Here is a 26,133-nt window from a genome sequence, read left to right as displayed (position 1 = left end):
ATAACATGATTTCTCACATTTTAATACAAGAGAGACAAATTAACTTTGTTTCAGCTTCTGACCCAGGATTCTCACTCTTTCTTTATTAGCTGGGGATGATCACACCAGAATTGACAAGTGAATATGCAGATCTGCACCCTGCTTTTACTGCTGTGACGCTCCACGAGAAAACAGTAGGATATCTTTAGGTAATAAGTTGTTCCCTTGTTTTTCCTCCACTAGAATACTAATTTCTACTCCATGATTACGTCGGTTACTAATGATCAAGAGCAAGGTCTAAAACAGTGAAACATATCCTCAGATGCATACGTATTTATTTGACTATCGAATTAGGCCATAAAATTAGGAAATAAAGCAATTTGGGAATCGATCTTTTTTTCCTAAATAAGCATGCATTTCCTTAAAACACATCACTGACGACCAACAAGTCTGACAAATCATTTTACATTTGAAACCAACCTGAAGAACCACTGGATAAAACTCTGCTTTGGCATAGTGTAGGAAAAGCTGTAGCCACTGCTGCAACCTGAGTTTCTATCACACGTACAGGAGGAAAAAAAAAATCAAAGCCCTCCAGGCCCATTTCTGAGTACACAGAACAGTTTGCATTGATATTCTCTCAAAATCAAGAAAAAGGTGCCTTCTCCAAGAACTGACAGGAGATGCCTCTGTGTGTATAACTTATTCATTAAGTGGAAATTTATACTTCACAGGTATCCAAGTTCTACCCATGTGAAATTATCATCTTCCTACTCTGAACTCCAATTAATTTTCCAAGGTCTGCAAGACCCCCAGAACACGTTTTCTCTTCCTGCCAATCGTTATCCAGTTTCACACACACTGCTCGTGTCTGAAACACGACCTGGCATAGGCTACCTTTGAAGGCTGTCTTAATAAGCAAGAAGTCTGCTGCCTCAATATTGTGCAAGCTCGATTCCCATCAAAAATAAGCATAGTGAAATGTCAGATCCTCAAAGTCATTACACAGAAGTACTAATTAAAGCAAACAATCAGACTTTCGCTTGTTTTCTACCTGATGCGCAATCGTTTCCATCACAGCAGAACACCTGCCCTCACTATTCCCCCTAAAGCCAAGTTTACTGTCAAGACTGGGAGAACTGTTTGCTCGATCATTTGCGAAATGTATCCAACTGAACTCTGCAATTACTGTAGTCCATTACAGGCAATTGCTCCCAGCTAGAAGGACATAACTAGAATACCTACCACGCAGAGGGCTCAGTAAGGATGGTACTGCATGCTGCAGCAAGAAAGCAAGGTTCTGGAACTAGCACCTCTTTAACAATTCAGTCATGGATTAAGAGAATGGGCACTACAGCAAAATTTCAGGGGCCAAATTCAGGACAAAATTAACAGTTGAGAAAGAAATTTTATTTCAAGCTTCTAAGGGGGTATTACAAACAATAGAGAGAATAAGAACATTAAAAACTATTTATAAAGTAACTGTCCCTTTAAAATAAAGACTCAAGCAGGTTTAACAATGAAGTATGCTATCCATGAAGGTTTAAAAAAAGGTTTAAAAAGTATTGGTTTTGCTGTATTTGCTAATCCTTTATAAAAAAAGCTGGGCATAAATACTTCGTGCATTCATATGCATTATTTGGTGTTTCATATTATATAACTTGGTACAGTATTTAAGATATCACTGCAAAAGAGTTCAAACAGTGCATTTATAAATAATGGAGTCATTATAAATCACATTGCAAACATACCTTGCCATTTTCATTGTTACAAATTCTGTATTCTCAGTGAAGGTAGGAATAAAGTAGCTACAACAATCAATATCTTGACTTTATTATCTTTTTTTTTTTTTAATATAAAAATGCAATTCTGGAAACCCCCCCTCCTTCGTCCCCCTGCCCAAACATAATGCTTTACTTCTTAAAAATAAAAATAAAGTACTAATTCTATATACATCACATGTACCATACAAAAATGTATCCAAAGTTTCTATTGCTACCAAAGTGTTCTAAATTAAAAGTTACATAAATCCCCTCCTTGGAAACAGAAGATTACAAGTTACAAAAAAATCAAATTACACACAAACCATCAAGTTATTTTATACAATTTCCAATACATTTTTTCTCCCAAAGCAAGTTGTCTTCTCATGTGCCTGTATAAAAATGCATATCAATATATTTGTCAATTTTATTTTTCATTATAAAGCAAATTAATACATTTTCTACAATAAATAAAACACAGGGAGGCACATATATCAATAAAATAAAATCAATGGGAGATAAATGGGATATGGTTTTTAAAGAAATAATGTGCTTGCAGGCTTTAAGCCAGATTTGTTTAAAACAAAAACAATCTTAAGCTATTTTGGGCAACTATGGAGTGTTTTTGGTGATTTGCAAGTGATGTACATAGTAAAATCTTTTTTTTCCTTGATGCCTTTCTCACAAAGTACCCTCCAAAATAACGCAACTTCCTTTCTTAAAATACATATTTGTAATCGTAAATTTACATCAATCTTAAAATATGTGGTACTTTGTGCAAAGAGCAATGATTTACACAAACATTCAGAAGTCTTTTTCAGAAGCTACAGACCAAGGAAGAAATGAAACAAGCAGCACCATATCGTATATGATTTAGGCAAACATATATTTGATGTAATTTTGATATTAGGCTTTACAATTCACTAAACACCTTAAGCTGGAAGATGGTGCTTAGGTAACTTAAAACTTAGAAACAAAGAAGAAAAAGCATGGAAAAAAAAACCAACTCCCTCCCCAGCAAAATTATAAAAGAAATTAAAGAGCTATCTAAAATCAGAATAAGTTAAGTGTTGAATATACATTTATGTACAATTATGCACACTATGAACAAGATGTTTTAACATGTTTAGTGGAAAATCCTCCAAACTATAATACGATAAAATCATTTATCAATATGGCAATGGTGATTTAGAAGAATTGCTCCACAATTTCAAGTTTGAAGAACTCAGCCACTGAATCAACAGTTAAGGGGTTGTATCTTTAATACATTCTTTCAGACAAAGAGGTTTGTTAAGTAGAGTTCAAGTCTGTCTGGTACTTTTCACGCCTTGGTTGAATCTGTTAGTCAATATCACTGAAGTCACTGACTGGTTCTCCATGTACTCTACTCAGGTGGTTCATAGCACGATCAAAAGCAATCCTTACTGCTTTTCGAATGCTTGAGTTGCGACCTTCCATCATTTTTAACTTGTCTATGGTCTCATCTATCCCAAGGGGGACCATTTTGGATTTGGGAAGCCACTGCCTATAAGAAAGGGCAAAATAAGTAAGTTAAATACAAAGTAACATCATCAAGAACTGTAAGGCCTGCTATGTCATGTTTCCCATTTAGCGGGTCAGATTTATTATCTTAAATAAAATAGAAAAATTCCTTTTATGTTATTACTCGTTTTAAGCATTTTTAAAAATATGCAATATTAAGACACAATCTTCCATGAAACAAAGAATATAAACCAGTTCAAGAGGTAATGTATTATTTAGTGGCAAGTATCAACTGACTGACATTACTATGAAATATTTATGCAGTTTAGTTGAGAACCACACGATCGCAGTATACCCCAAGCTGAAAGGGACCAACAAGGATCATCAAGTCCAGCTCCTAGCTGCACACAGGACCACTCAAAAATAAAACCCTATGTCTGAAATTATTGTCCAAACGCTTCTTGAACTCTGTCAGCCTGGGATCTTGACTGTTGTTGCCCTGGGGAGCCTGTTCCAGTGACCAATCACACTCTGCTGAAGAGCCTTTTCCTAATATTCAACCTGACCCTCCCTTGATGCAGCTCCATGCTGTTTCCTCAGGTTGCTGTCACCAGATAGCAGAGGTGAGTGCTGCCCTTTTGCTCTCCTCATAAGGAAGCTGAAAAAAAACAAGAGACTGCAGCTGCTCCCCATGTCATGCCCTCTAGGCCCTTCCTCTTCACTGCTCCCCTTTGAATGGTCCCTAATAGTGTTGTGTCCTTCTTACATTGTGGCACTCAAACCTGCACAAGGAGCATGGGGTGAGGCTGTACCAGCACAGTGCAGAGCAGCACAATCCCCCTACCCTGTCGGCCTAGTATCCTGGGTATGAGGTTGGTCCTTTCAGTTGGAAGTTTAAGAACAGATGGCAGCAACTACAATTAATATGCCTCATGAATCACTTGCCACAGCATTTTTTTTTCCTCCACTCTTTCATTTCCAACACTACAAGGAATTTGTGATTAACATTTGCCTTGCCATTACGACACATCAAATGGTCTTTTATCAGGAAGATCCCACCGTCAAGAAAGTTCTTAGTGAAATCTCATACTGTTGAGTAAAAGCGCACTCTGTATTCAAAGTACTCTTCTGTTTTAAGCTCCACACGTGTAATTAACTGCTCAGAAAGGTAATCCATAGACGACAGAAGCTAGTACCACAGCCAGAAGACTGTGTGTGCTGAGTGAGTGAATAAAAATCAAACATAGGTTCAAAAGTGAAAGTTGAGTTATGAAGAACAAAATTGATGAATATCAAAATAATCACTATAAAAGAAGTTAAGAGTAGCCATAGCATACAAAAAACCTGAAAAAAATATTTAGCTTATCCCATCTATCTATACAGAGTATCTGCTAGAAGTAACTCCGTGTAATATTTGCAAGATTTGGAGTCAACTGCAGGCAACAACCAAAAAAGGTTCAAGTTCTAGAGGACTTCTGAGATAAAAGCAAACATAGCAGTGATTAAGAATGTGTTTAGAGACAGCTTGCATTGCCACTGTTATCAACAAGTCAGAGCAAGAAGCAGAACACTCAATCTGTTTAAGAACAGATAATGTCCATGAACAGACAGGCAGAAGAAAGCAGGATCTCATGAAATCCTGCACAACTAAATAAAGAAGATCCGCTGAAGTGCATGAAAGAAGATTAAAAAGACTGTAAAGAGAAATATTCTTTGTTGAAAGGAAGAAAGAAATAGCTGAAAAGCTTCCATATTTGGCAAAACCCAAAAGATGTAGCAGAGGAGAAGAATGTTTTATTCTGTGAATTCTCCCTCATGCTCCACACAGCATATTGCTGATACTGAAAGAAAAAAGCAATATTTCATGGAACTTCAAATGAGAATGTTAATAAAGCATTTAACTATGAAGATTACAACTTTAAGGAAAGTACACTCAAGCAGATTGAAAAAATTGTTGTCATTTGGAATAGAATGATACAAGTTGATATCAAATAAGTGATTTTACCAGGTCATTATCAGCATCAGCTAACAGATCAAAATAAAAGGCCATTTAACACTTTATATTATTACCTTTCAAATAGACAATAAATAAGTACCATTCAGTACAACACACGTTAGTCCAAGAACACACTCAAAATGAAAACATTACAGTTGTTACAATCATGGGAAAAATATCTTTAAGACAGCATCTTAATCATTTCTTAGACTTAAGCTATAGAGTTAAATCTTTAAGTCATTGTAACAAACAAAACATTTCAATTACATACCAACTTCTTTTATTGTCAAAAAACAGTACTAAGAATAGTTTCTCATCTGATTTGGTCTGCATTTGTTCTCCAATCTTCAGTACATCCAAAGGTGGCACTGGTATAGTAACACCATTGTGATGGCCAGCAACACGAGGCATTTTAGGGTCAATAATCTGCAAAAGAGAAGAAAGAAGGTTTCCTAATTTTTAAGAATACATCTTATGTAAAAAAGAAAGAAAAAAAAAAAAAACCCGCCAACTTGTATGACATTTGTTCTAGTATGAATACATTTGTTTCTGCAAAGAACAAATCAGACACAAAATCTGAATAAACAGCTTTAAACAAGAGAAAAAAAATAAATAAACAGGAAAAAAAGAAAAGTAGCTTTAAAAGCTTTGCATAAGCTACTTATTTATCAGAAAAGGCAACTCATTTTTCAGTGAACTTTTCAGTACAAATGAAACTCCTCTGTAAGAAACGCATAACATTAGCAATTGCTCAGCTGCCACCAAAAATAGTCTGTACCACCCACCTCCTGTCCTACAAACTCCTATTATTTTTCCAGCTTCCACTACCTTAATTTACCATAAGTTGGTAATGAAAGTCAACAGAAAACTAATACTGGAGAGAGTTCATGGAAATCACAAGAACCTTATTCTCCTGACTGAGGTGAAAACATCAATCAACTAATAACACAGAGAAATGTCAGTGTTTACCAAAGGAGAGGAGAGAAAAAGAGCCTTTCGGCACCTCCTACTTACAATCAGTTTAAATCTAACAATAAAATGCACCATTCACGAGACAATCAATCACAAAGCACAATAAGCATCTGATCCAATTGTGCTTGGGTCACCCACTGATAGGTGAAATTCACGCTCAGAACCTCATCTCCACTAGTTTTCACTTGAGTCTGCGTAACTACACTACTTGATCTCCCCAGTACGTATATATCAAAGCAGTCATATGGTCATCTAGCCTACTATATGCATAAGGACAGGTTGGACTGCTGGGCTGAGGCCAGTGGGATGAAATTCAATAAGACCAAGTGCTGGGTCCTGCACTTGGGCCACAGCAACCCCAGTCAACACTACAGGCTTGGGGCAGAGTGTCCAGAAGTCTGTGTGGAAGATGTCAGTTAACTGGGAGATGCTGGTTAACTATTAGCTAAACATGAGCCAGCAATGTGTCCAGGTGGTCAAGAAGGCCAGTGACATCCTGGCTTGTATCAGAAATAACGCAGCCAGCAGCAGCAGGGAGATGATCATCCCTCTATGCTCAGCTCTGATGAGGTCGCATCTCAAGTACTGTGTTCGGTTTTGGGACCCTCACTACAAGAAAGACATCAAGGCCTTGGAGAACATCAAAAGAAGGGCAACAAAGCTGGTAAAGGGTCTGGAGCACAAGTCTTATGAGGAATGTCTGAGGAAACTGGGATTGTTTAGTCTGGAGAAGAAGAGGCTTAGAAAAGACCTTATTGCCTTCTGCAGCTACCCAAAAGGAGGCTGGAGCAAGGTGAGGGTCAGCCTCTTCTCCCATGTAAGTAGTGATAAGACTGCATGGAATAGTCTCAAGTTGGCCCAGGGAGGTTCAGTTTGGATATTAGGAAACACTTCTTCCCTGAAAGAGTGGACAGATGCTGGAACAGACTGCCCAGGGAGGTGGTTCAGCCACCATCCCTGGAGACGTTCAAGAAACATTCAGATGTTGTAATAAGGGACAAGTTTTAGAGGGGAAATATTGGTGATAGGTGGATGTCTGGTCTAGATGATATTGGAGGTCTTTTCCAACCTTGGTGATTCTATCAAAGTAATAAAGCCACAGACTTTTTCCATAGCACCAAATGCCTGAAGCCATTCAAATACTTCATAAACAGTATTTTCTCTACAAGCTGTTGATTTAAGCAGATCTGTGTGTATTTCTCCTAAAACAACACAGACAACAGTTTTAAGTTAACGCGTACAATTCCCAACTGGATCAAATCACTAAGTTCATAAGTTCATAAGGTTGGAAAGGACCTATAAGATCATCTAGTCCAACCATCCTCCTATCACTATCTCTACCCAACTACTAAATTAAGTCCTTTAGCACCTCATCTAAACGCTTCTTGAACAGCGCTAGGGATGGTGCCTCAACCACCTCCCTAGGCAGGCCATTCCAGTGCCTGACCACTCTTTCAGAAAAGAAATGCTTCCTCAGGTCTAATCTAAATCTTCCCCGGCGCAACTTGTGGCCATTCCCTCTCGTCCTGTCATTACTTATCAGGGAGAAGAGGCCTACCCCCTCCTCACCACAACCCCCCTTCAGGAAGTGGTAGAGTGCAATAAGGTCTCCTCTGAGCCTCCTCTTCTCCAGACTGAACAATCCCAGCTCCCTCAGCCGCTCCTCATAAGACTTGTGCTCCAGACCCCTCACCAGTTTTGTTGCCCTTCTCTGAACACGCTCCAGGGCCTCAATGTCCTTCTTGTAGTGAGGGGCCCAAAACTGAACACAGTACTCGAGGTGCGGCCGTACCAGAGCTGAGTACAGGGGGATGATCACCTCCCTGCTCCTGCTGGCTACACTATTTCTAATACAGGCCAGGATGCTGTTGGCCTTCTTGGCCACCTGGGCACACTGCCGGCTCATGTTGAGCCGAGCATCAACCAACACCCCCAGGTCCTTTTCCTCTCTACATTCTTCAAGCCATTCTGCCCCAAGCCTATAGCATTGCATGGAGTTATTGTGGCCAAAGTGCAGGACCCGGCACTTGGTCTTATTGAACCTCATCCCATTTTGCTCAGCCCAGCTGTTCAGCCTATCCAAATCCCTCTGAAGGGCCTCCCTACCCTCAGGCAGTTTGACACATCCTCCCAGCTTTGTGTCATCTGCAAACTTACTGAGCGTACACTCAATTCCCTCGTCTAGATCATCAATAAAGATATTAAACAAGATGGGCCCCAAAACTGACCCTTGGGGGACACCACTCGTTACAGGACGCCAGCTGGACTTAACTCCATTAACCACTACCCTCTGGGCACGGCCCTCCAGCCAGTTCTCCACCCAGAGAAGAGTGAACCTGTCCACACCACGGGCTGCCAGTGCTAAGCTTATACTACCAAGTATTCTGTTTCTTTAATAAGCTTCAGAAACAGACAATATTTTTATACTCATTTTGCAGCAGAAAATAATAGTTCTAACACTACCAAGATGCCTGTCAAATGCTTATTCAGTTGACCCTTTAAACAATGAAATACACTGCAGTAACAAAGCCTAGTGAGATAAGCAGGGTAATAGATATCACTGGCTCAATATCTGGTACTGTAATAATTCTACAAATAGAATTCATGGAGAAGCTGTAAAGAGGGGCAAACTGATCCACTTTTACTCGTGGTAATTCATAACTTCCCATTCAGGCTGAGCTCATGGATCAAGATTTTCAAACCACTAACAGTATTACTGTTTATATCAGTATGTACTGATGGAAAACTGTGCACTCACCAGAGCTGGATAAGAGGGATATCCACTGCATTTGGCCCATACTACTTTCAGAGGCTCAAGAACAGATGTTGCAGCATCAGTCGAAATCCACATACTGCTATGACCAACTTCTAAAAACAAATAATAATTTCATTTAAGATTACCATTTTAAAGAACGACACCTCAGACTTCTAACCAATAAATCATGATAATTATAGAACAAATGTATGCCAGTGACACATTTTATAGAAACATCAATAAAAACAGCATTCCTACCAGCTCTTCATATCTCAGATACTGCAGTTACACAGTATTTTAGAAGACAATGCTTGATAGAAATAGCTTTCCAAGTGCCAGAAGAAAATTTATTTCTAAATTCTTTCTAATCTGCTCCTACTCAAAATAAGCAGTGCTAATTATGACATCTGACATGCAGATATACATTTCAACATTGAGAAAAGTACTAAAAAAACCTTTTAGGAGTAGTAGTAGAGGGGAAAAGGTTCTTGAGCTGCTCACTAAACAAAGAGGTCAGACATTCTCCACAGCATATTCTAGGTCACTTTTCAAACACAGGCTTATCATTCAGTTATAGTTTATTTCAATTGATAATAATTTCAACATCCCAAGAAAGTACTGTACTGGGAAGTTTAACCTCAGAGATTCACTGTCCAGTAACACAAGTTAGAAAATGCAATAATTCACTGTAACCTGCCACCTCATCTTTACCAAGATGTTAGATATTTCTGAAGCTAAAAATTGTTACGGGTTCTATCGCTGCTGTGCACATCAGACAAGCAAAAGAACCAAACACAATTTTCTACAGCATTTAAAACCTCTAACAAGTACTCAATAGAAAACAGGGATATTTGCTATCAATTCCAGCAGGCTTGCTTTACAGATGAGACTTTTAATCAGTAGATTCCATGACATGAAGCCATGGAAATGACTTATTTCTACTGTTTTTTTGTGGTTGTCTTTATACTGAACTAGGTAACCTTGGAAGAAAGAATACTGGATCTATTTACTGGCTTATTTACTTGTCCCTTTCTACATATTTTTAGAGAGGTTTTTTCAGGATTTTCTTCACTTTCTCAGTAAAAGCCATAATATTCTTCTGATGTAAAAAAAAAGAAAATAAAAATAATTCAGATAGACACTCTTATACTCCTAAGACTGGAGCTAAATATATTAAATACTAGGCATGATGGAAACACACATCACCACCTGAACAGTTTATCTGGATTTATCTTAAAACAATTGATCAAAGTAATTTCTAACACCATGAAGAAAGTAATTTAGGTAATTTTGTATCTCTGCTTTATTTATATTAATACGTTAAGTAGTCACATGGAAACCAGACACAGTTATGTATGTTTGGATTAATATCTTTATCTGTTAGATAAAAACAGTGCAGGACCTCTTTTTTGGGGCAGCTAACAGAAGAAACAAAAGAAACCTACATTATTCTCAGCTGCAGAATTGATATAAAATGGAGAAATGATATTTTAATGCAGTGTAGAAGGTGATAGGACAGTTACTACTGAACTTTGTTTTAAACCAGAAACTTCAACCTCCAACAAGAAAGCCTTTTTTGACTGAAATATGACTGTAGTAGGAAGAATGCACAGTACTGTAAGGGTGGTTGTTGTTTTTTTTTTTTCCAAATTACTTAATTTTAACATCAAAGTTGCCTCTAAATCTGCAGATGACTCCACAAGATACTGAGCATATTTAAGCTCCAAAAATGCTGCTAAGACAGTTGTGATCCCTCCAGAGCAAGTAGATTATTCTTTAGTACAAATGATGCTTCTCTCTTACTGTCTAACTTTTGGCTGTCAATGACTTACCAGATGAAATGAAGACCACGCAAAAGATAAAATGATTTGAATCAAATGCCAGGAAATGTTTCCCTACAATCTGTCCCCCTCCCCACTCCTGCTCACCAGCATGAAATGACTGAAGGGAAAAACAGAGTCTAGACATTGATAAATGAAAAAAAAAGTTAAGATTTAACAAGGAAAGAAAAAAAAAGTCTGACAAAGTGGAGAGATTGACTGGAAAACAGTGGGGCAAAGAATTTACAAGCTGAGACAAGAAGACAGAGACAGAGGCTAGAAGCAGGAGAGGTACATAAGAATCTTGGATAAGCGAACAAGGAACAGCTATAAAAAAAGACCAGGCAAGATTCAGGAGACAGGCAGAAGAATGCTCTGCCACTTTTGCCCCACAGATTCCCAATCCTGTAAAGGAAGCCAAGACACACAAATCTCAGCACAGCCCTGTATACAGCAGCTGTTTATAAAAACCAATCATTGCACACATCTCTAGTGTGTGTGTGTGTATTACAATGATCACATCCACCAATCAGTGCATAACTGCATCCCATCCATACAGTTTGTTGTACTATTACAACAAACTGTACAATTACAACATACCATACCAGAGGTTCTGAGACAGCATCTTGTAAATAAAACCAAAATACTCTTTGGATCTTGGGACAGTGCAACTATAAGCACTGTGTTTGGTCCTAAAGCATGGGTACTCTCTTCAAGCAGAATTATTTGACATATCTTGCCAAGCACAGGCAACCCTTTATTTTAGTTACTTTGTAAAATCTAGGAGTTTATTAATCTAAGTAAATCATGGCAAAGTTCAAGTTATGTACAGAACATAAGATGCACAGTTCACTTCACTCCTGCTTGTTTCTTCCTCTTTATCTGCCAGTGCAGATGGCGAAGAACTCAAATTAGACTGAATATCTATTAATATACAAAATAATACTACTTTTCCTCCTTTCAAGCAGCTTACAGATGATATATTCAGTATCTGACAACAGAGAAAGAACTAAGATCAAGGACAGTTCCAAGAAAGTGGAAAGCATTAACTGTAAGACTACCCAGGACAGAATAAGAAAAACAAATGGAAAAAAAATCAAGTCTTGTATAGTAAGTTATCGTACAAAGAAAGATACTAAACCCAAAAGAAATGAAACAGTAGCTGAAAACATACCAGCTGCAAGAAGGACAACAAAATGGATCATACTGGAAGGAAAGAACATAGTAACACAAAGAAACATAAAATCACAGGAAGACAAGAAATAGTCCTGGTTAAGTGGAGAAGAGCTGCAAGGTCAGAAGCTAAAGAAAGGCCTGCTAGACACAGCAAGCCTGATCCCCAGCATCAGTGTAGGAACATTGTATTCTGCAAATAATAGTCATGTACAGATGAGACAACTTAAATCTTGCAATACAATTAAAAATATACAAAGAAAAAGGAAGATATATTACCAAAACATAACACATTTTCTAAAATCTGGTTGTTATACTCTATACTTCTAAAAGTTTCCACTTTTCTCCAACTTTTCTTCCTGAATCAAAGCAAACCATGTCTTACACATCTGTCAGTACAGAAAAGTATGGAGGGGTAAACTCTAGAACAAACAGCTAAGGAAAAATGCTAACAGATCCACAAATAGTACTGTAGTTAAAGTTTTGCTTGTACTACTACTGGAGTAGCCTAAATCACTTTAAATATCACTTACTGATCAAAACCAACATCTTTTCTCTATAAAGCTCTTAAAAAGTTCAAAATAAAAACTAGCATTTTCTGCTGTACTATCAACATCGCTTTCAGAACTCTCAGATGTTTTTCAGCAGAGAAAATAATATTAGAATCTGTTAAACTAACAGACCAAATATGGTATAGAGTATTATTAAAAATACAATCATTTATAGTTACCAGCTGCAATTCTTGCTGCTTTGGCATAGTTTCCATTTTCAATGCAAGATATCAATTCACTTCGATCCTCCAACGTGTGTCTTCGTATAAGTGCTGGTTTACCTTTACCACACTTTGGTAGGCTGAAACTGTAAAAGTATTAAAACTATTACTCAGTGAATTAACACAGCTCACTACAAACAAAGAGAGTGAACAAGAATTTATAATTCTACAAGGGAAAAAAATGCTAACAGCAAACTAGTGAATTTCATGCAAAAAAATTAAACAACAAAAACTAAAATTGAAAAGTACTTTTACACACATAAACTGTTGGCTATCAGCAAAAGACAAACAGTATTCAATTGCACCTCAACTTCTGAGCATGTATAACCTGCAGCATGTAGGAACAGCTGCTCTGCCTCCAGAATTACAAAGGACACTGGCCAAATTGAAACCTCTGCTGAAACAGTCCCACTAAACCAAATGTAATTATTTTCTTGCTCTTTTCATTACAAATTCAAACTCTTCAACTGTGAGAGAAGTGTCTGTGCACAAAGTGAGGAAGTTATGCTCAAGAGTTTTTCTTGCACATCTGAGTTTTCTTGAAGAGATCAAAGAATGTGAATAGCAATTTGAGACAAGTGGAATCCTCAATATATCGCTCACAAGAGGTGCAATACTAAATTCTCTTTGTTTCTGAAAACGTGTTTGACACAAATGCATTAAAACCACTTCCTTAAGCAATTTAATACCAAACATGAACAGATAAATGAATCTTAAAAAAAAACAAACACAAAAAACTCCAAAAAACAGTCTTATCCTATACAACTATTTGTCCTATCCTACTGTAATCAACACTGTTCTTCTATTACATACTTTCAAACTTCTTCACCTTCTCATCATACCAGCTGAAAGAGGTATACTATCACCTACCACATTCCTAGGCTAAGAGAGCATATATCAGCTACTGTTATTCCATGGATTCTAACAAACCCACCCAATTCCACAGCCAACACACTCCACTACCATGCTCCTTCCTTCCTAGCCTCACAAGCCCAAGACTGGTGACAGTTACAAGGCCTGCTCTGAAAGTAATGACTCTTACTTTATTACACTGACACACAATGTCAGAGGTGGATGTTGGTGGTGTGCCAGTAGAAGCTGAACCTTCCTGACAATATTCCGTTACATTTTGTTGCTGTGTGACATATGGCAGCAGAGGTCAGTCTGACATGGAAGTTTATATGAAGTTGTCATCAAATTCCTCCACAAGGAATAAAAAATGGCAACATTAATTGATGCTTGCTTAGTATTTATGGAAACCCAACCGTGGCTGTGAGCTCAGTGAGGTGGTGGTTGGCACATTTCAGCAGTGGTAATAATGGGTTACCTCTGCTGGTACAGGTTTTTATGAGAGTGGCATGCAGGCTCTTGTTCATCACTGTAAAAAAAATGCACAGCTAATGGTGATGACTTTGTTGAAAAATAGCCTTTTGTAGCTGAAAATTTGTTCTATCACAAAGTCTCATTGTGCTCTTTGTATCTGTTGTAGGATCCACGGAAATAAATAGAAGGTGTTATATTCAGGTATCTTTGGAAGATGGTGCACCATTAGTGATGGAGAAATACATATCAATGGTGACAGTGGTGACCACTCTGACAGCCTTATCTTTAGCAACAGAATGCACAAAAGAGACAATGTATATAGGGATACAGGTACTATAATCACTGCAGAAACTACCCAGTGACCTGAGTCACAGATCAATAGTCTACAGTTTCACAACTTTTGAATTTACTGTGTCTGTGCAGAAGACTCAGCTGTGTAGACTGCTCCCTCTCTTCAACCCTACAAACTAAAGATATGCATTTTTAGAGTTCAGGATTGTGAAGGTAATTAAAACAAAATTCTACACATATAAACTTGTATATGCGTGTATATATTTATACACAGCAGAAAAGCAAGACAAGCACAGTTAAGAATAACCTGCTTAGATCTGCAATAACCCAAATACAATAATGGAACACCAGCAATCCTAGAAAGTGCTGCAGGTTTGACACATAAAAAGACATTGAAGAATTTTTGTTTCTAGAACGTATGCAATCCTTCAATGTGGGTCACAAGCAGCAGAACAAAACTAACATATCCAACCTCTAGTTTATATTTGAGATTTAGTTTTACCTGGTGTTACACAAAAGACTGTTACTAGATGAAATACTAGATTCTGATGCACAGCGGCGACGAGGTTCAACTTTTCTCCCCGCAGCATCATCTAACGCTCTCTCTTTATTTCCATCTCCAAAACCATTCGAGAGACCTACAGTGCAACACAAAAATAAACTGCATCAAGCTGGAAACCACACTGTTTTCATGAACAATTTTATATTCACAAACACTGTGTCATTACTGTTCTGTAACTCTTGAGTATTTTGATGTGATGAAAAAGGAAGGACATGAACAAAATAAAATACTCAAAAGATAGTATTATGAATAGTAGGATCTTGTCCAGTTTTATCAGTTAGGATGGAAATTCAGGTAACAGAAAAACGGTGAAGATAGGGGAAATGTCAAATGTAGTATCAAATTAGTCTCCATTTGCAATGTATTCAACATGTAGTTTACTAAAACAGTCAGGCTGCAGAAGCTGGGTAGAAAAGGCATGGGAAAAGAAATATCACACTTCAGTCAGATTTACCATGTCAACAGAAGACTCATTTGAACACAGAATTACAAACAGAAATCAAGAACTACTGAAAAAAATTATTTTTTAAGAGTAGTAGGGATTCTCTCCTGAAGTTTTCTAGTTTCTCCTGAAAGTCTTCTAGTAAATTTGAATTCACATCACAATGTACATTTTCTGCGATTGAAACGTACTGGTACATATATGATTTTATTTTTTACTATCTTTACCCAAGCTTAGATATATCCAAGGATACTCTATTTTTACTTCACAATTTTAATGAAAATTTAACAGGAAACTCCTGATTTGACGGGCTCTCGTTAATCCTGCTGTGGTTTGCCAATTCAGAAAACGCTCAGAGTTTGTTATGCTATTTGATTAAACAGATCAGTGATAAGGTTTGAAGTAGCTTTCATAAGAATTTTATGTTTTCTTTTTTACGACAGAATCCAACATAGGCTCCAGAATATCAACAGAAAAGAAATGGCTGAAGACAAAAGAACTAGTTTGCAAACAGCTACTACAAGCTGCAGACCACAAAGACAACAGTCTTAACATGAACTCAGTTCTAATTAAAATTATGTCCTGACAATAATTAGAGTTTTCACTTCATATTTATGACCAGCATACTTCTCTTAATATACTCATCACAGCCATCCTATTACTGGTCTTAAAAGTCACTGTGATTTTTGATCATTCGTGGTTAACTAACTGATGCATCATCATGCATCTCTAAATGGCAGTAAACCAAAGGAAAATTAAGATAAAACTCTTTTGCTTTAGTTTGTCTGCTACAAAGACTCCTGCAAAGAAGAATAACAACTAATAAACTAAACAAGTTACTTCATATTATCCAGTTATTTCAAGTTGTTGGCATTTAGTAACCTCACTCCCCCTCAAAGAGCTTGCATTTAAATTAACACTACAGTATTATTATTTTTAAGAGAATTTATTCAGTAGTCTGCAATACTCAAATATGAGCATTCCCTTTCACTGACATCTAGTACATCACATAAAATTTATTTAAAACTGTTTCTGAAGTCCTATATTTAGCCTTAATTTCCTATATAATAAAAAAATGAGGGCAACTTTAGTCCCAGACTATGTGAAAAGACCTGTTGAAACAGAGCATTCTTTATGAGACAGTTTAAACATCCCTATAAAACTATCATGGTACACTTCATATACTGTCCAAAATGAAAAGCCAAACAACTACTCTATAAACATGAATTTAAAAAAAAAAAAAAAAAAAAAGATCTCCCAGGACTCTACAAATAGCTTTTCTATTCTACAGTACATCAGGTTTCTTCTACAGGTGAGTTGTAAAAACTGCTTTGTTTCCATCCTGTCACAAGCCAGGGACACATTAATGAAGTTATTATGCAGGCACCTAGTTAATGTACATCAACTATCAGCAGAAACAAGTTAGATCACAGATTACTTTTTAACTCCAGGACAGATCAAGTAAACATTGCTATGAGAACCACAGCAGGGTTCAGGTTCTGAATAGGCTGAGAAAGTCAAAGGAAATAAATACTCTTCTTACTGAATATGTAAGTGTTTAATTACATGTATTCCAAATACAACTTACATCAGTGCTGTATGCATATGTAGCTAGGACAAAAATAAAAGTGTCAGAAGTGGCTTCCTATTTTGATTGCTTCAATAAGTTTATGATCATACTGCTACTTCCAAGGACAGTTTTAGTAGCCTCAGTTCCTTGCAACAGTTTCTTCTCATCTTCACCTTGTCAATACAAGAAATGTAACCCTGTGATTAACTACTTTGCAGCCACACACTGGGAAAAGCAATCACGTGATTTCAGGAGTGCTGATGTTGAGAAATAAGGAAAGCAACAGGAACATGCAACTACAGCAATGGAGATAGCTCTCTACAAAGGTAAACAGACTGTGTCTGGAATATAATAACTTATTTTACAGCAAAGAAAGTTCTTCTAATCTACAAAATGTTTGCCAACACTGAAAAGCAAAAACAACCTGCTTTTCTTCAGTCTTCCTCCCCTTTCTCCCAAGATACATTTCTCTCCTTCTTGGGGAAGTATGAAAATTAAAGAACGTGAAGCTATCTGAAGGAGCGGTTTCCCTCAGCATCAAGCCTTCAGCTTACACACACCATGAAGTTCAGTCTATGCAATCCACTCTTAAAATATTGCCTACTTCTTACAATTACTGAAGAATGGAATAAATCCCGACACCCAGAATGAGTGACACCCAGAATTAATAGCAGTCTTCATTAAAATATATACATAAAGAAAAAGATGTATAAGCACACAAAATAAGTAGAACATTCTACTGTACAATTTAGCTGTCCAAGGAAGATTTGACTGGGTTTTTGGTCAGGGAAGATGAAGATGGAACACTCTTAACTAATCCGCTCTCACTGAGCATGTTCAGGGAATAAGAACACTGGGACTGGTAAAAATCTGCGACTAATTTGAGTCACATATACTACAACATGTACAACTTTATAACTTACGGAAATGGGGCAATATATTGAATGCAGAACATAGTTTCATATATGGCAAAGACTTCCTCCAACAATGTTCTTTTATATTTGTTTTGTTTTAAGGTTGTCTGGTGTCTCCAACATGATCCAAAATAATTACTTCAAATGTAATAGTCTTTCTGCGTTCCAAAATGATCATTTAACTGAATTCCACTCCATGTTGAGGATAACAGAAAATAAATAGGATCCAAAGAGATAAATACCCAGCATGATATTAGTTAATATGAGAACCTGGAAGACAGTGAAAAAGCCATTAAGTCTCTCTGAAAGGTAACAGACCTCTTAAATAAATAAGCCATCCTTACAGCAGCATCCAGAGACAGGGAGAATGATACAAGTGTTCCACATATTCTAATATTCTAATACTTAGCTTTAGTTTCCGAGGGAGGAAACTAGATTAGAAGGTTTCACTTCTTTTCTTTTTCAACAAAAAGGACTGAATCAAAGTCACTGAATGCACAGAATACCATCTCCACGTCCACGATATGCATCAAGAACAGCTTTGAAATGCATCTAAAAATCCCCATAAGAATTAGAAGGGGGAGATGATCGTATTTTAAGTGTATATACGTACACAGAGACAGGGGGTAAAGGGATACTTTAGGTCAATAAAGGAAGGAAGAAACGCAGAAAGTCTGTAAAACTGAACTTCACAGAAAACCTATGAACGTCTTTCCCCAACTGCAAATTCTGCTCAGTAACAATATTAGAAACTATCCTTCTTTTCAGAATACTCAGACAAATATTTGAGCACGACAGAGTTCACAGTCCTTCAAACAGTCCTCACAGAATGCAGACAAAATGGGAACCAGGTCCTCTTAACTTGAAGATGACAAAGTTCGGGGTGAAGAGTCCCCTTGGACATGAAGGTTTTAAAACTGAAGTTATTTAAAACTTGGTTATTGCAACCACTCCAAGATGTAAAAAAAATCTCAACGTGAGCCTACGATGGGGTACCTATGATGAATAGCAGCAAATTTCAAGGTCCAAAACAGAAAAAAAAATCACCTTTGTTGGTTTAGGTAATACATAATGAATATAGTTTGGAAGCTCACAAGTGAGTCAGTTTGATATATTCCCAAAGAATGCTTAAGAATTCATCCTCTCTCTACTAATTCACTTTCAAAACAAGTAACAAGTCTCTACGTATCTGCTAGAACAGCTAGAACAGCAAACTGCACAACAGAAAGGAAAGTTAATCAATATTTAATAACTGCAATTTCCACTAGACAAGGATCATCTGTTGATCTGTTGCTCTTTTCACTGCAACAATGGGATTACTGTATTGCAGGATGATTGCTTGAGACATTTTAAGATATGCAACAGATACACTAGTAGAAGAGTTCGTTAACATTCCAGAAAGAAAAGTCAAAAGAAGAGCTAAGAGTACACATATGAAAATACCGCTTTAAAAATGTTCTAAAACTTTTTCCAGAGAGTATCAGCTCTTGTGAAGGTGCTGAAAAAAACGATGATAGTAGAAGAATTAGTATCAGGAAGTGCAAGCACAAACCTAAGGAATTTAAAACTTAAAATTTGAATTCTTTAGTCAGCTTCCGCTGATATGATTTATGACATGCAAAGTAGACAGAAAAGACTGAAAAATACAAGACCTAAGTATGTATTTACAAACAGATAAATGATATGCTATTCAGGATACAAGAAATATAATGACCACAGAAAGTCTTTAATAATTAGGACAATTTAATTCAAATTATCTTGGCAAGACTTTTTATGAAGTCTTGAGATCAGAAGCCTACATTCACAGCTATAAAATCCTGATATAAATAAAACAGAACAAAAAAAGAAATATCATAAGGTCATTGTTAAAAGCTTAAATTTAGAAATATTATTTTCGTTCTCAATATATTACATGAAATAACATGAGAATTACCTGCCAACTGATATTATATAAAAAAACCCAGTGCCTAGGAGTCTTTCAGAGCTGCCCAGCAGGACCTACAAATGCAGACTATTCCCTAAGCACTTATTATCATCTTAAGGACTTTATGGGGAGAGCTCATTTTTTTTTTTTTTTATTTCTTCTTTGAAGATTAGTGTTTCCCTTTAATTGAGGAAACACAATTACTGGTCATGATATCCGAAGGGAAAAAAATAATAAATGGAAAAGTTAAATTGAGAGCTATCTTATATAAGCACATCTAACAATTGCAGCCAATTAAAAAGTAAAATAAAAGGCATGCCACTTACAATTTATTTGCCTTTTAAAGGTGTTTAAAAGGTGAATTCTTAATTTGTTTCATTCCAAAAGCATGAACACAAAGTGCAGTTTCCTCTATACATACTGAAGAAACTATGTCCTGATACTACACAGGAAGCATGGAAGAGAGTTGTCAGTTAAAAATTTGTCAGAACATTTTCATCTCCAAGATTAAGGGTTCCTCAATCTTACGTGCCCCTTCATTCCATTTTTACTTGTTTAAACTTAGAAACAGTACCAGAAAAATTAACAGAAAAATCAAATAAGAATCAGGTCCCTGAATGTGCATTAAGCTCTTTCAGCTAGTCTTTAACAGAGCAATAAAGTGATAATAGGAAGGAAGTATAGCTGACTTTCTACAAAAAGAACATTAGTCTCCACCAACCGTTCCGTTGACATTAAAAACCTACCTGTGTTCTTAAAATAATAGGACTAAGCATACATGATAATGACTGGAATTTAGATTTCATGTACAATACACTAATTTACTGAGTCTGGCAAGCATGCAGTTAACTTCCCCAGCAGCAGTCCAAACACTGCTGTGCTCTGCAGCTGTGGCTAGAAGAGCAGTGAAAATGCTTTGGCTAGTGCTTAGCAGTGCTGGCACAGGAACAAGGCTGGCTCTCAGAGTCAGCAGGCAAGGGTGGACAAGATGTGGCAAGGAAACAAGGTGACTCCAACTGGGCAAAGGAATATTCCAATAAAACCTAGGAAAAATGAAAAAGTGGCAGGAACATTTGCTACACAGACATTTGTCTTCTGAAGCAATCACTCTGTGTACTGAGGTCCTGCTTTCCAAGAAGTGGGTCAACATTGTCCGCTGATAGGAAGTAGAGTGCAATTTATTATTTCTTTTTCTTCTGTGTGGCCTATGTTGTTTTTTCTTTTTCTTTTTCACTTAAGTTTATCTCTGAGTTTTTTTGTTGTTTGTTTTCATTTTTTTTTCTCATTGTATTTTTTCCCCTATCCTTAGGAGGAGGCAGAGTGAGAGAGCAGCTGCACAGGCAACTGTCGACCCACCACAACTGACTGCATTCCACTGGCATAATGTTATATTCCCTGCAGTCTACCTTAGTTTCAATGAAGTTTACTAGACTAGTTTTTGTGAAAAGTCAGAGCTCAATGAGTCTTCAATTAGCATTCATGCTTAAAGCACACACGCTGTCTGACTAGATCAACAAATCCATGAATTTTACCATCTTAAATGGTGCCTTAGTGAAATAGAAAGCTGAAAATCAATTACACCAAAGAAAAGCAACTCTAACAACTACTTAGTACTGACTTGCTGCTCAAGTCCTGAAAGACAAAGTAGTCACTATTTCCATTTCCTTATGCTAGATGACATGTAGGTCAACCTAACACTGATTAATACTGTAGATTCTTTATGGTCTTCAGCAATTATCAAAAATAAAACAAAGAGGAAAAAAAACCAACTGATTATTTACAATATAAGGTATACTTCCTTAGAAATTACTGCTCTCACTTTTTTCCCCTGAAAGATTAAGTAATTTGTAGCAACAGTACCTATTGTGATCTAGTTACAAGAAAAACTTCAAAGAATAAACTAAAGAACTATTACATGTAGGAAGACTAAGAGCTAATAAGCCAAGAATTGTATCTTCTGTATATTTTCCCCAGATTTACAGCATTTACTTAACTGCCTTTTCCTAAATCAGCTAGAGATGCTACTGGTACTAAGAAGATAACAAAGTCACCTCATGAACATTATGATTTCACAGAAAACTGTGAGCATCAGAGAAAAAAAAATAAAACCGTTTTCAGTTTTAAAACTAACATCCTATTTTCTCATAGCATGGAGCATGAGCACCAGTTGCCAATCACTGTATCTGTAGAAATGCTTACTATTTGCTTTTCCATTTGAAAAGTACACACAAACATACATAAATTCACAATTCAAGTGCTATATCATTTCTTGTGTTTCTTTCTATTTCAATCCTACTTGGCTCAAAGAATCCCTACTTGCTAGTTGGCATTTCCAAGAGAAAAAAAAATCTTGCCTGAGGTCTGACTTGAAAGGCTGAAGTCAAACTCTTTTTAGGAGCTTTTGATGAAGTCACCTAGCAACTCAGAAAGGAGGTTCCTTGACAACATACCATGTAACTGCCACTAATGATTTTCTAAACAAATTTTCCTTCACAGAAAGGAGCTTTCAAACATGAGTTTCTAAAAGGAAACCAACATTTATTTCTGCTTACACTACTGCCTCAGCAGAAACTTTAATCAGTCACCTTGCCTTTGAACCTCTACTTTGTAGAGTATTTAAGTGAGCACTCCACAGTGGCATTGTTTCATGCAAGTCATTGTGGAGGACTGTTAGTTTAGAAAAACATGGGCATAGAAAGACTGTGTAATAAAGAGAATGAATGAAGGCTGACAAAACACTAAGATGCTCCTGAACACTCAAGTCTGCTCTATCAGAACAGAAAAGGATAGAAATTTATTAATTATGAATCCTCCATTTGTGATAAGTTTATTATTTTGTGGGTGTTTTTTTTTTCTACTTTAGTTGAATATAAACCATTGTACTGGAATAAAAAAAAGAGCAGTAACACATAACCAACTGCTTTTAAGAGCAAACTAGACATAAGAATTATGTCTGAGTAGGCACAGATTTAGAGGGAGCATATGATACAGTGAGACAATACATAATACCACAGTCCATGATCCAACTTTATGGAGGGCATTTCTTTATGCACATAACCATACAATCTTTGTCATCCCTGAAGGATGTGAAGGAAGCAAAAAACAATATAGGTGTGTGTGTGGGGAGAGAGAGGGACAGGGAGCGAGCGAGATTTTCAACCTGCAGCCAAACATTTTATGTCATATTGTGGGAACTGTCTCCCCTTCTCTCCAGTCACACTGGAACAAGCCTTAAGGTACATGTATTTTTCCCCTTACATGTTCACTGCCTGAAGTTCAAGTGTTGGAGGCACTGTATTCATTTTTATGATCACTCATCTCATCTCTTAATTCAGATCTGCAGGCAAGCATGCCAGAAAAAGGTCAAAGATGAACCTTATCTGTGAGACGCTAATTTGATGAAATACAGTACCACACATTCCCAGTACAAAGGACTTAATAATATCAAAGTCTGAATGTTAAGCATGGTCACCACCAAGGCAAGTGCTATGCTTAATTTATAACCATGAAATGGATCTCCACCATTGTTATTTTTAAGTATTTTTTTTTAAATACATTCAACAAACCCCAGAGTTCTTATCCCATTGTTTATATCACACAGGAAAAAAAAAAAAAGAGTTAAATGCCACAGATGAAGCTCACAGGGGGCTATGATATTTCATCTTTTAAAAAGCAAAGTCTGGGCGAAGAAATGAGCTAAGCAGTCCAAAAAAGTGAAAATACAAAAAAATTCTCCCAAAATTCCTATAGCATCAACAAAAAATAGAAAGGCATCTAGAAATATATATTTTTTTTATTTCTAAAGAAAATTCAGTTATACTAATCTTAGAAAAAAACAATTGTAAGCTGGGTGCTAATAATTAGTATATTTAAAATAACACAAAAGATAGTGCTTTCAAAGAGACTGATAATCTAAGGTCCAAGAAAAGCTTTTAAACTGCACACTTTAACACACACTACAGATACAGAACATTTATCCAGCTGTTCATCAAGTCCCACTGTTCTTGACTATTCTACTCTAAACTCTCTCTTCTAATAATTTATATGAACTAGTACACAAATAGTTTTCATTGTGAGGAATTTAACATGGATCTTTAGATGCAATCAACCAAAAGGAGAACTTACTCTTTTAAATGTTGATGCACTTCTTAACAGGTTTTAAGTAGTCTGCATACCTTCTTTCCTGACTTAAACGTACTTTATTGTACACGTATTAAAGATACTATCCTATTTCTTAACAATTTTCAATATATCGAATTAGCAAAAGATTCAGTAGTTCTGTCAGAATTCTTGTCTAAAGCTTTTGTGGCCAAAATACACATAGCACATCAGCATCCTTCCCCCTCCCCCCACCCCCCCACTGTCCCTCTGAGAAACACGTAAGGTATTTTCCCCAATAACTTTGGTAGTATTCTAGTCCAACTTAGCTTTCTCAGCCTGCATGGTACTTTAATGCTGCTGTGCATAGTTCTATCCTGATAACTCAGCAGTTGAGCTCCTGTAGTCCATACAATGACAAACTGACCAAGAAGGGGGGCAATTGCTCCCAAACCTTTACAGCCTTAGCTTTCTTAGCGCATACACCTTAAAATGTTTTACACTTTCAAAATTCCTGGAGACAGGCGGATGTAGAAATTGGACAACACTAAATGCTTAAATATCTAAGATTCATATTCTACAGGAAGCAATCAATATGCCTCTAAAGAAAAAAAATAGGTATAACTCAATGCATAAAAAGACTAAAACCACTGACATCTACACAAGTTACTGTCTTTTACTCTTCAACACACTGTTGTTCTTGTCTATGTTAACTAGACTTCAATATCTCTGTTATCTGTTTTTTTTTTTCCACCAAGCTATCTCTAGCTTGGAATGTTATTCATTTAATTTAGAACGTCAGTTAAGTTCTTAGATATTCGTTAGTTATTATTATTTTCTCCCATTCACAGAATGGTGATTGAATTATACATGAAAGAAGCCTGACTCGCAATCAAGTTGATTTGTGTTCCAGAGTCAAAGATTTAACAGAGACCATTTTGAAGAATCCAAGCAATAACCTGTGTTTTGATTTACTCCAAACATAACCCGTCCTTATCACATCAAATAAAATTAAGTAAAAATGTTCATCACTACAATTAAAAAAAAAATCAAGTACAAGTGGAATTCACATACAGGTTACCTCAAGATAATTCTTATATGCCAATTAGCACTTTGTAGTGACCAGGTAGAAACAAAGGCCAACACTTGCTAATTGATTTCATATGGCACAATCACGTTTGCTATATACCAACTGCTATGTGCCAAGTACCTATTGCAAAATGACAGTTTGCCACTTCAACTTCGAATCTCTGCTTTTTGCTGCATTAATAATACTTGAATTCAGTGATCCATGTTTTAAATTCATGCTTTTCAATACCCAGATTTTTCACTGCCCAGATTTTCTCAATCTGTAGTGGCAAGTGTGAAGAATACTGAGAAACTGAACTTACACTAAAATACTGTATTACTGCTATATAAATAAGAAATATCAGAAAACCAATGTTCTGCACTGTAATAGTCATTGTTTGCAACCTATACATGGCATGCCATCTGATAGAAGCACTTCATGAGGGCCACTTAACATGCAGTTAAGATCTGACATGCCTGAACTCCAAGAATTACACAGTGATCTCCAGTGTGATCAAAATTTCCTAAGTAGAACTTCTCTTCTTTTTGAAATCGTTAGATACCATACAAAGCAATAAGAAGATGAATGTAAAGAACATTTTAAAACACGTTACCTTGTTATGTAATTTTCAGTTTCCACATAGCAGTTATGAAGATGCATTACACATGATGGGAATGTGCCCCAGTAGAAAACTACTGCTTCACATTAAAAAAAAAAAAAAAAAAAAAGATTCACAGAAAAAAGAAGGCCAGAATGTTAAAGAGTGCTTCTGGCCTTCTTTAAAAGAAGAGGTCATGCTTTGCAATAACCAGTTATTTCTGAAAGATGCTAGAGAAAAAAAGCTGGAGTAGAAATGGATCCTGAATTTTTATTTTTCTAAACTAACTGGCAAGTAGACCAACCTCAACTGTACTTCTGAGAACAGTAAACAGTAGTCTATGAGAATATGGCCATAGCAGATGAAGTAGGTATGGTTTCACCTAACCAGGTAAAGCTTTGGAGTCCTGTTCCAAATCTCATGCAAAAAAACATGAGTGTCATAAAAGGAGGACTCCTGGATAAAAGGCAAGTGACAAAACAAGGCACGCCTAAATAATGTGCAGGAAGTATGGAGGAAAGTAAAACAACCAACCATATCAGTAAGGAAGGATAGAAGAAATGTGATAAGCACTCAGCAGCCTGGGTGCAGCTCTTGCTCAGTCACTCTTCCTAGAGATCTATGTTTCAAAGC

At 36.6% G+C, this 26,133-nt stretch overlaps 1 protein-coding gene across 6 annotated transcripts in view; it reads right to left on the bottom strand.

Moving 5' to 3' along the window:
- Nucleotides 1-556: 556 nt before the first annotated feature.
- The window catches only part of BRD1 (bromodomain containing 1), a 373,526-nt gene continuing 347,949 nt past the window's right edge, over nt 557-26,133 (bottom strand). For 5 of the 6 annotated variants that reach the window (XM_065743545.1, XM_065743544.1, XM_065743543.1 and 2 more), the window contains 5 exons: nt 14,826-14,961; nt 12,668-12,795; nt 8,948-9,057; nt 5,489-5,643; nt 557-3,264 (listed from right to left, as the gene is read on the bottom strand). In XM_065743545.1, the coding sequence (XP_065599617.1) occupies nt 3,081-3,264; nt 5,489-5,643; nt 8,948-9,057; nt 12,668-12,795; nt 14,826-14,961 (713 nt within the window). In that variant the 3' untranslated portion in view covers nt 557-3,080. The remainder of the gene's footprint in view (nt 3,265-5,488; nt 5,644-8,947; nt 9,058-12,667; nt 12,796-14,825; nt 14,962-26,133) is intronic. The other variant, XM_065743546.1, reaches the window with a different exon arrangement.

This window comes from Cyrtonyx montezumae, unplaced genomic scaffold, assembly GCF_038088225.1.
Source record: "Cyrtonyx montezumae isolate F1298 unplaced genomic scaffold, pur_monq_1.0 scaffold_3, whole genome shotgun sequence".
NCBI lineage: Eukaryota > Metazoa > Chordata > Aves > Galliformes > Odontophoridae > Cyrtonyx > Cyrtonyx montezumae.
The sequence above is the reverse complement of the archived record's forward strand: the minus strand, read 5'-3'. Positions and strand labels throughout refer to the sequence as shown.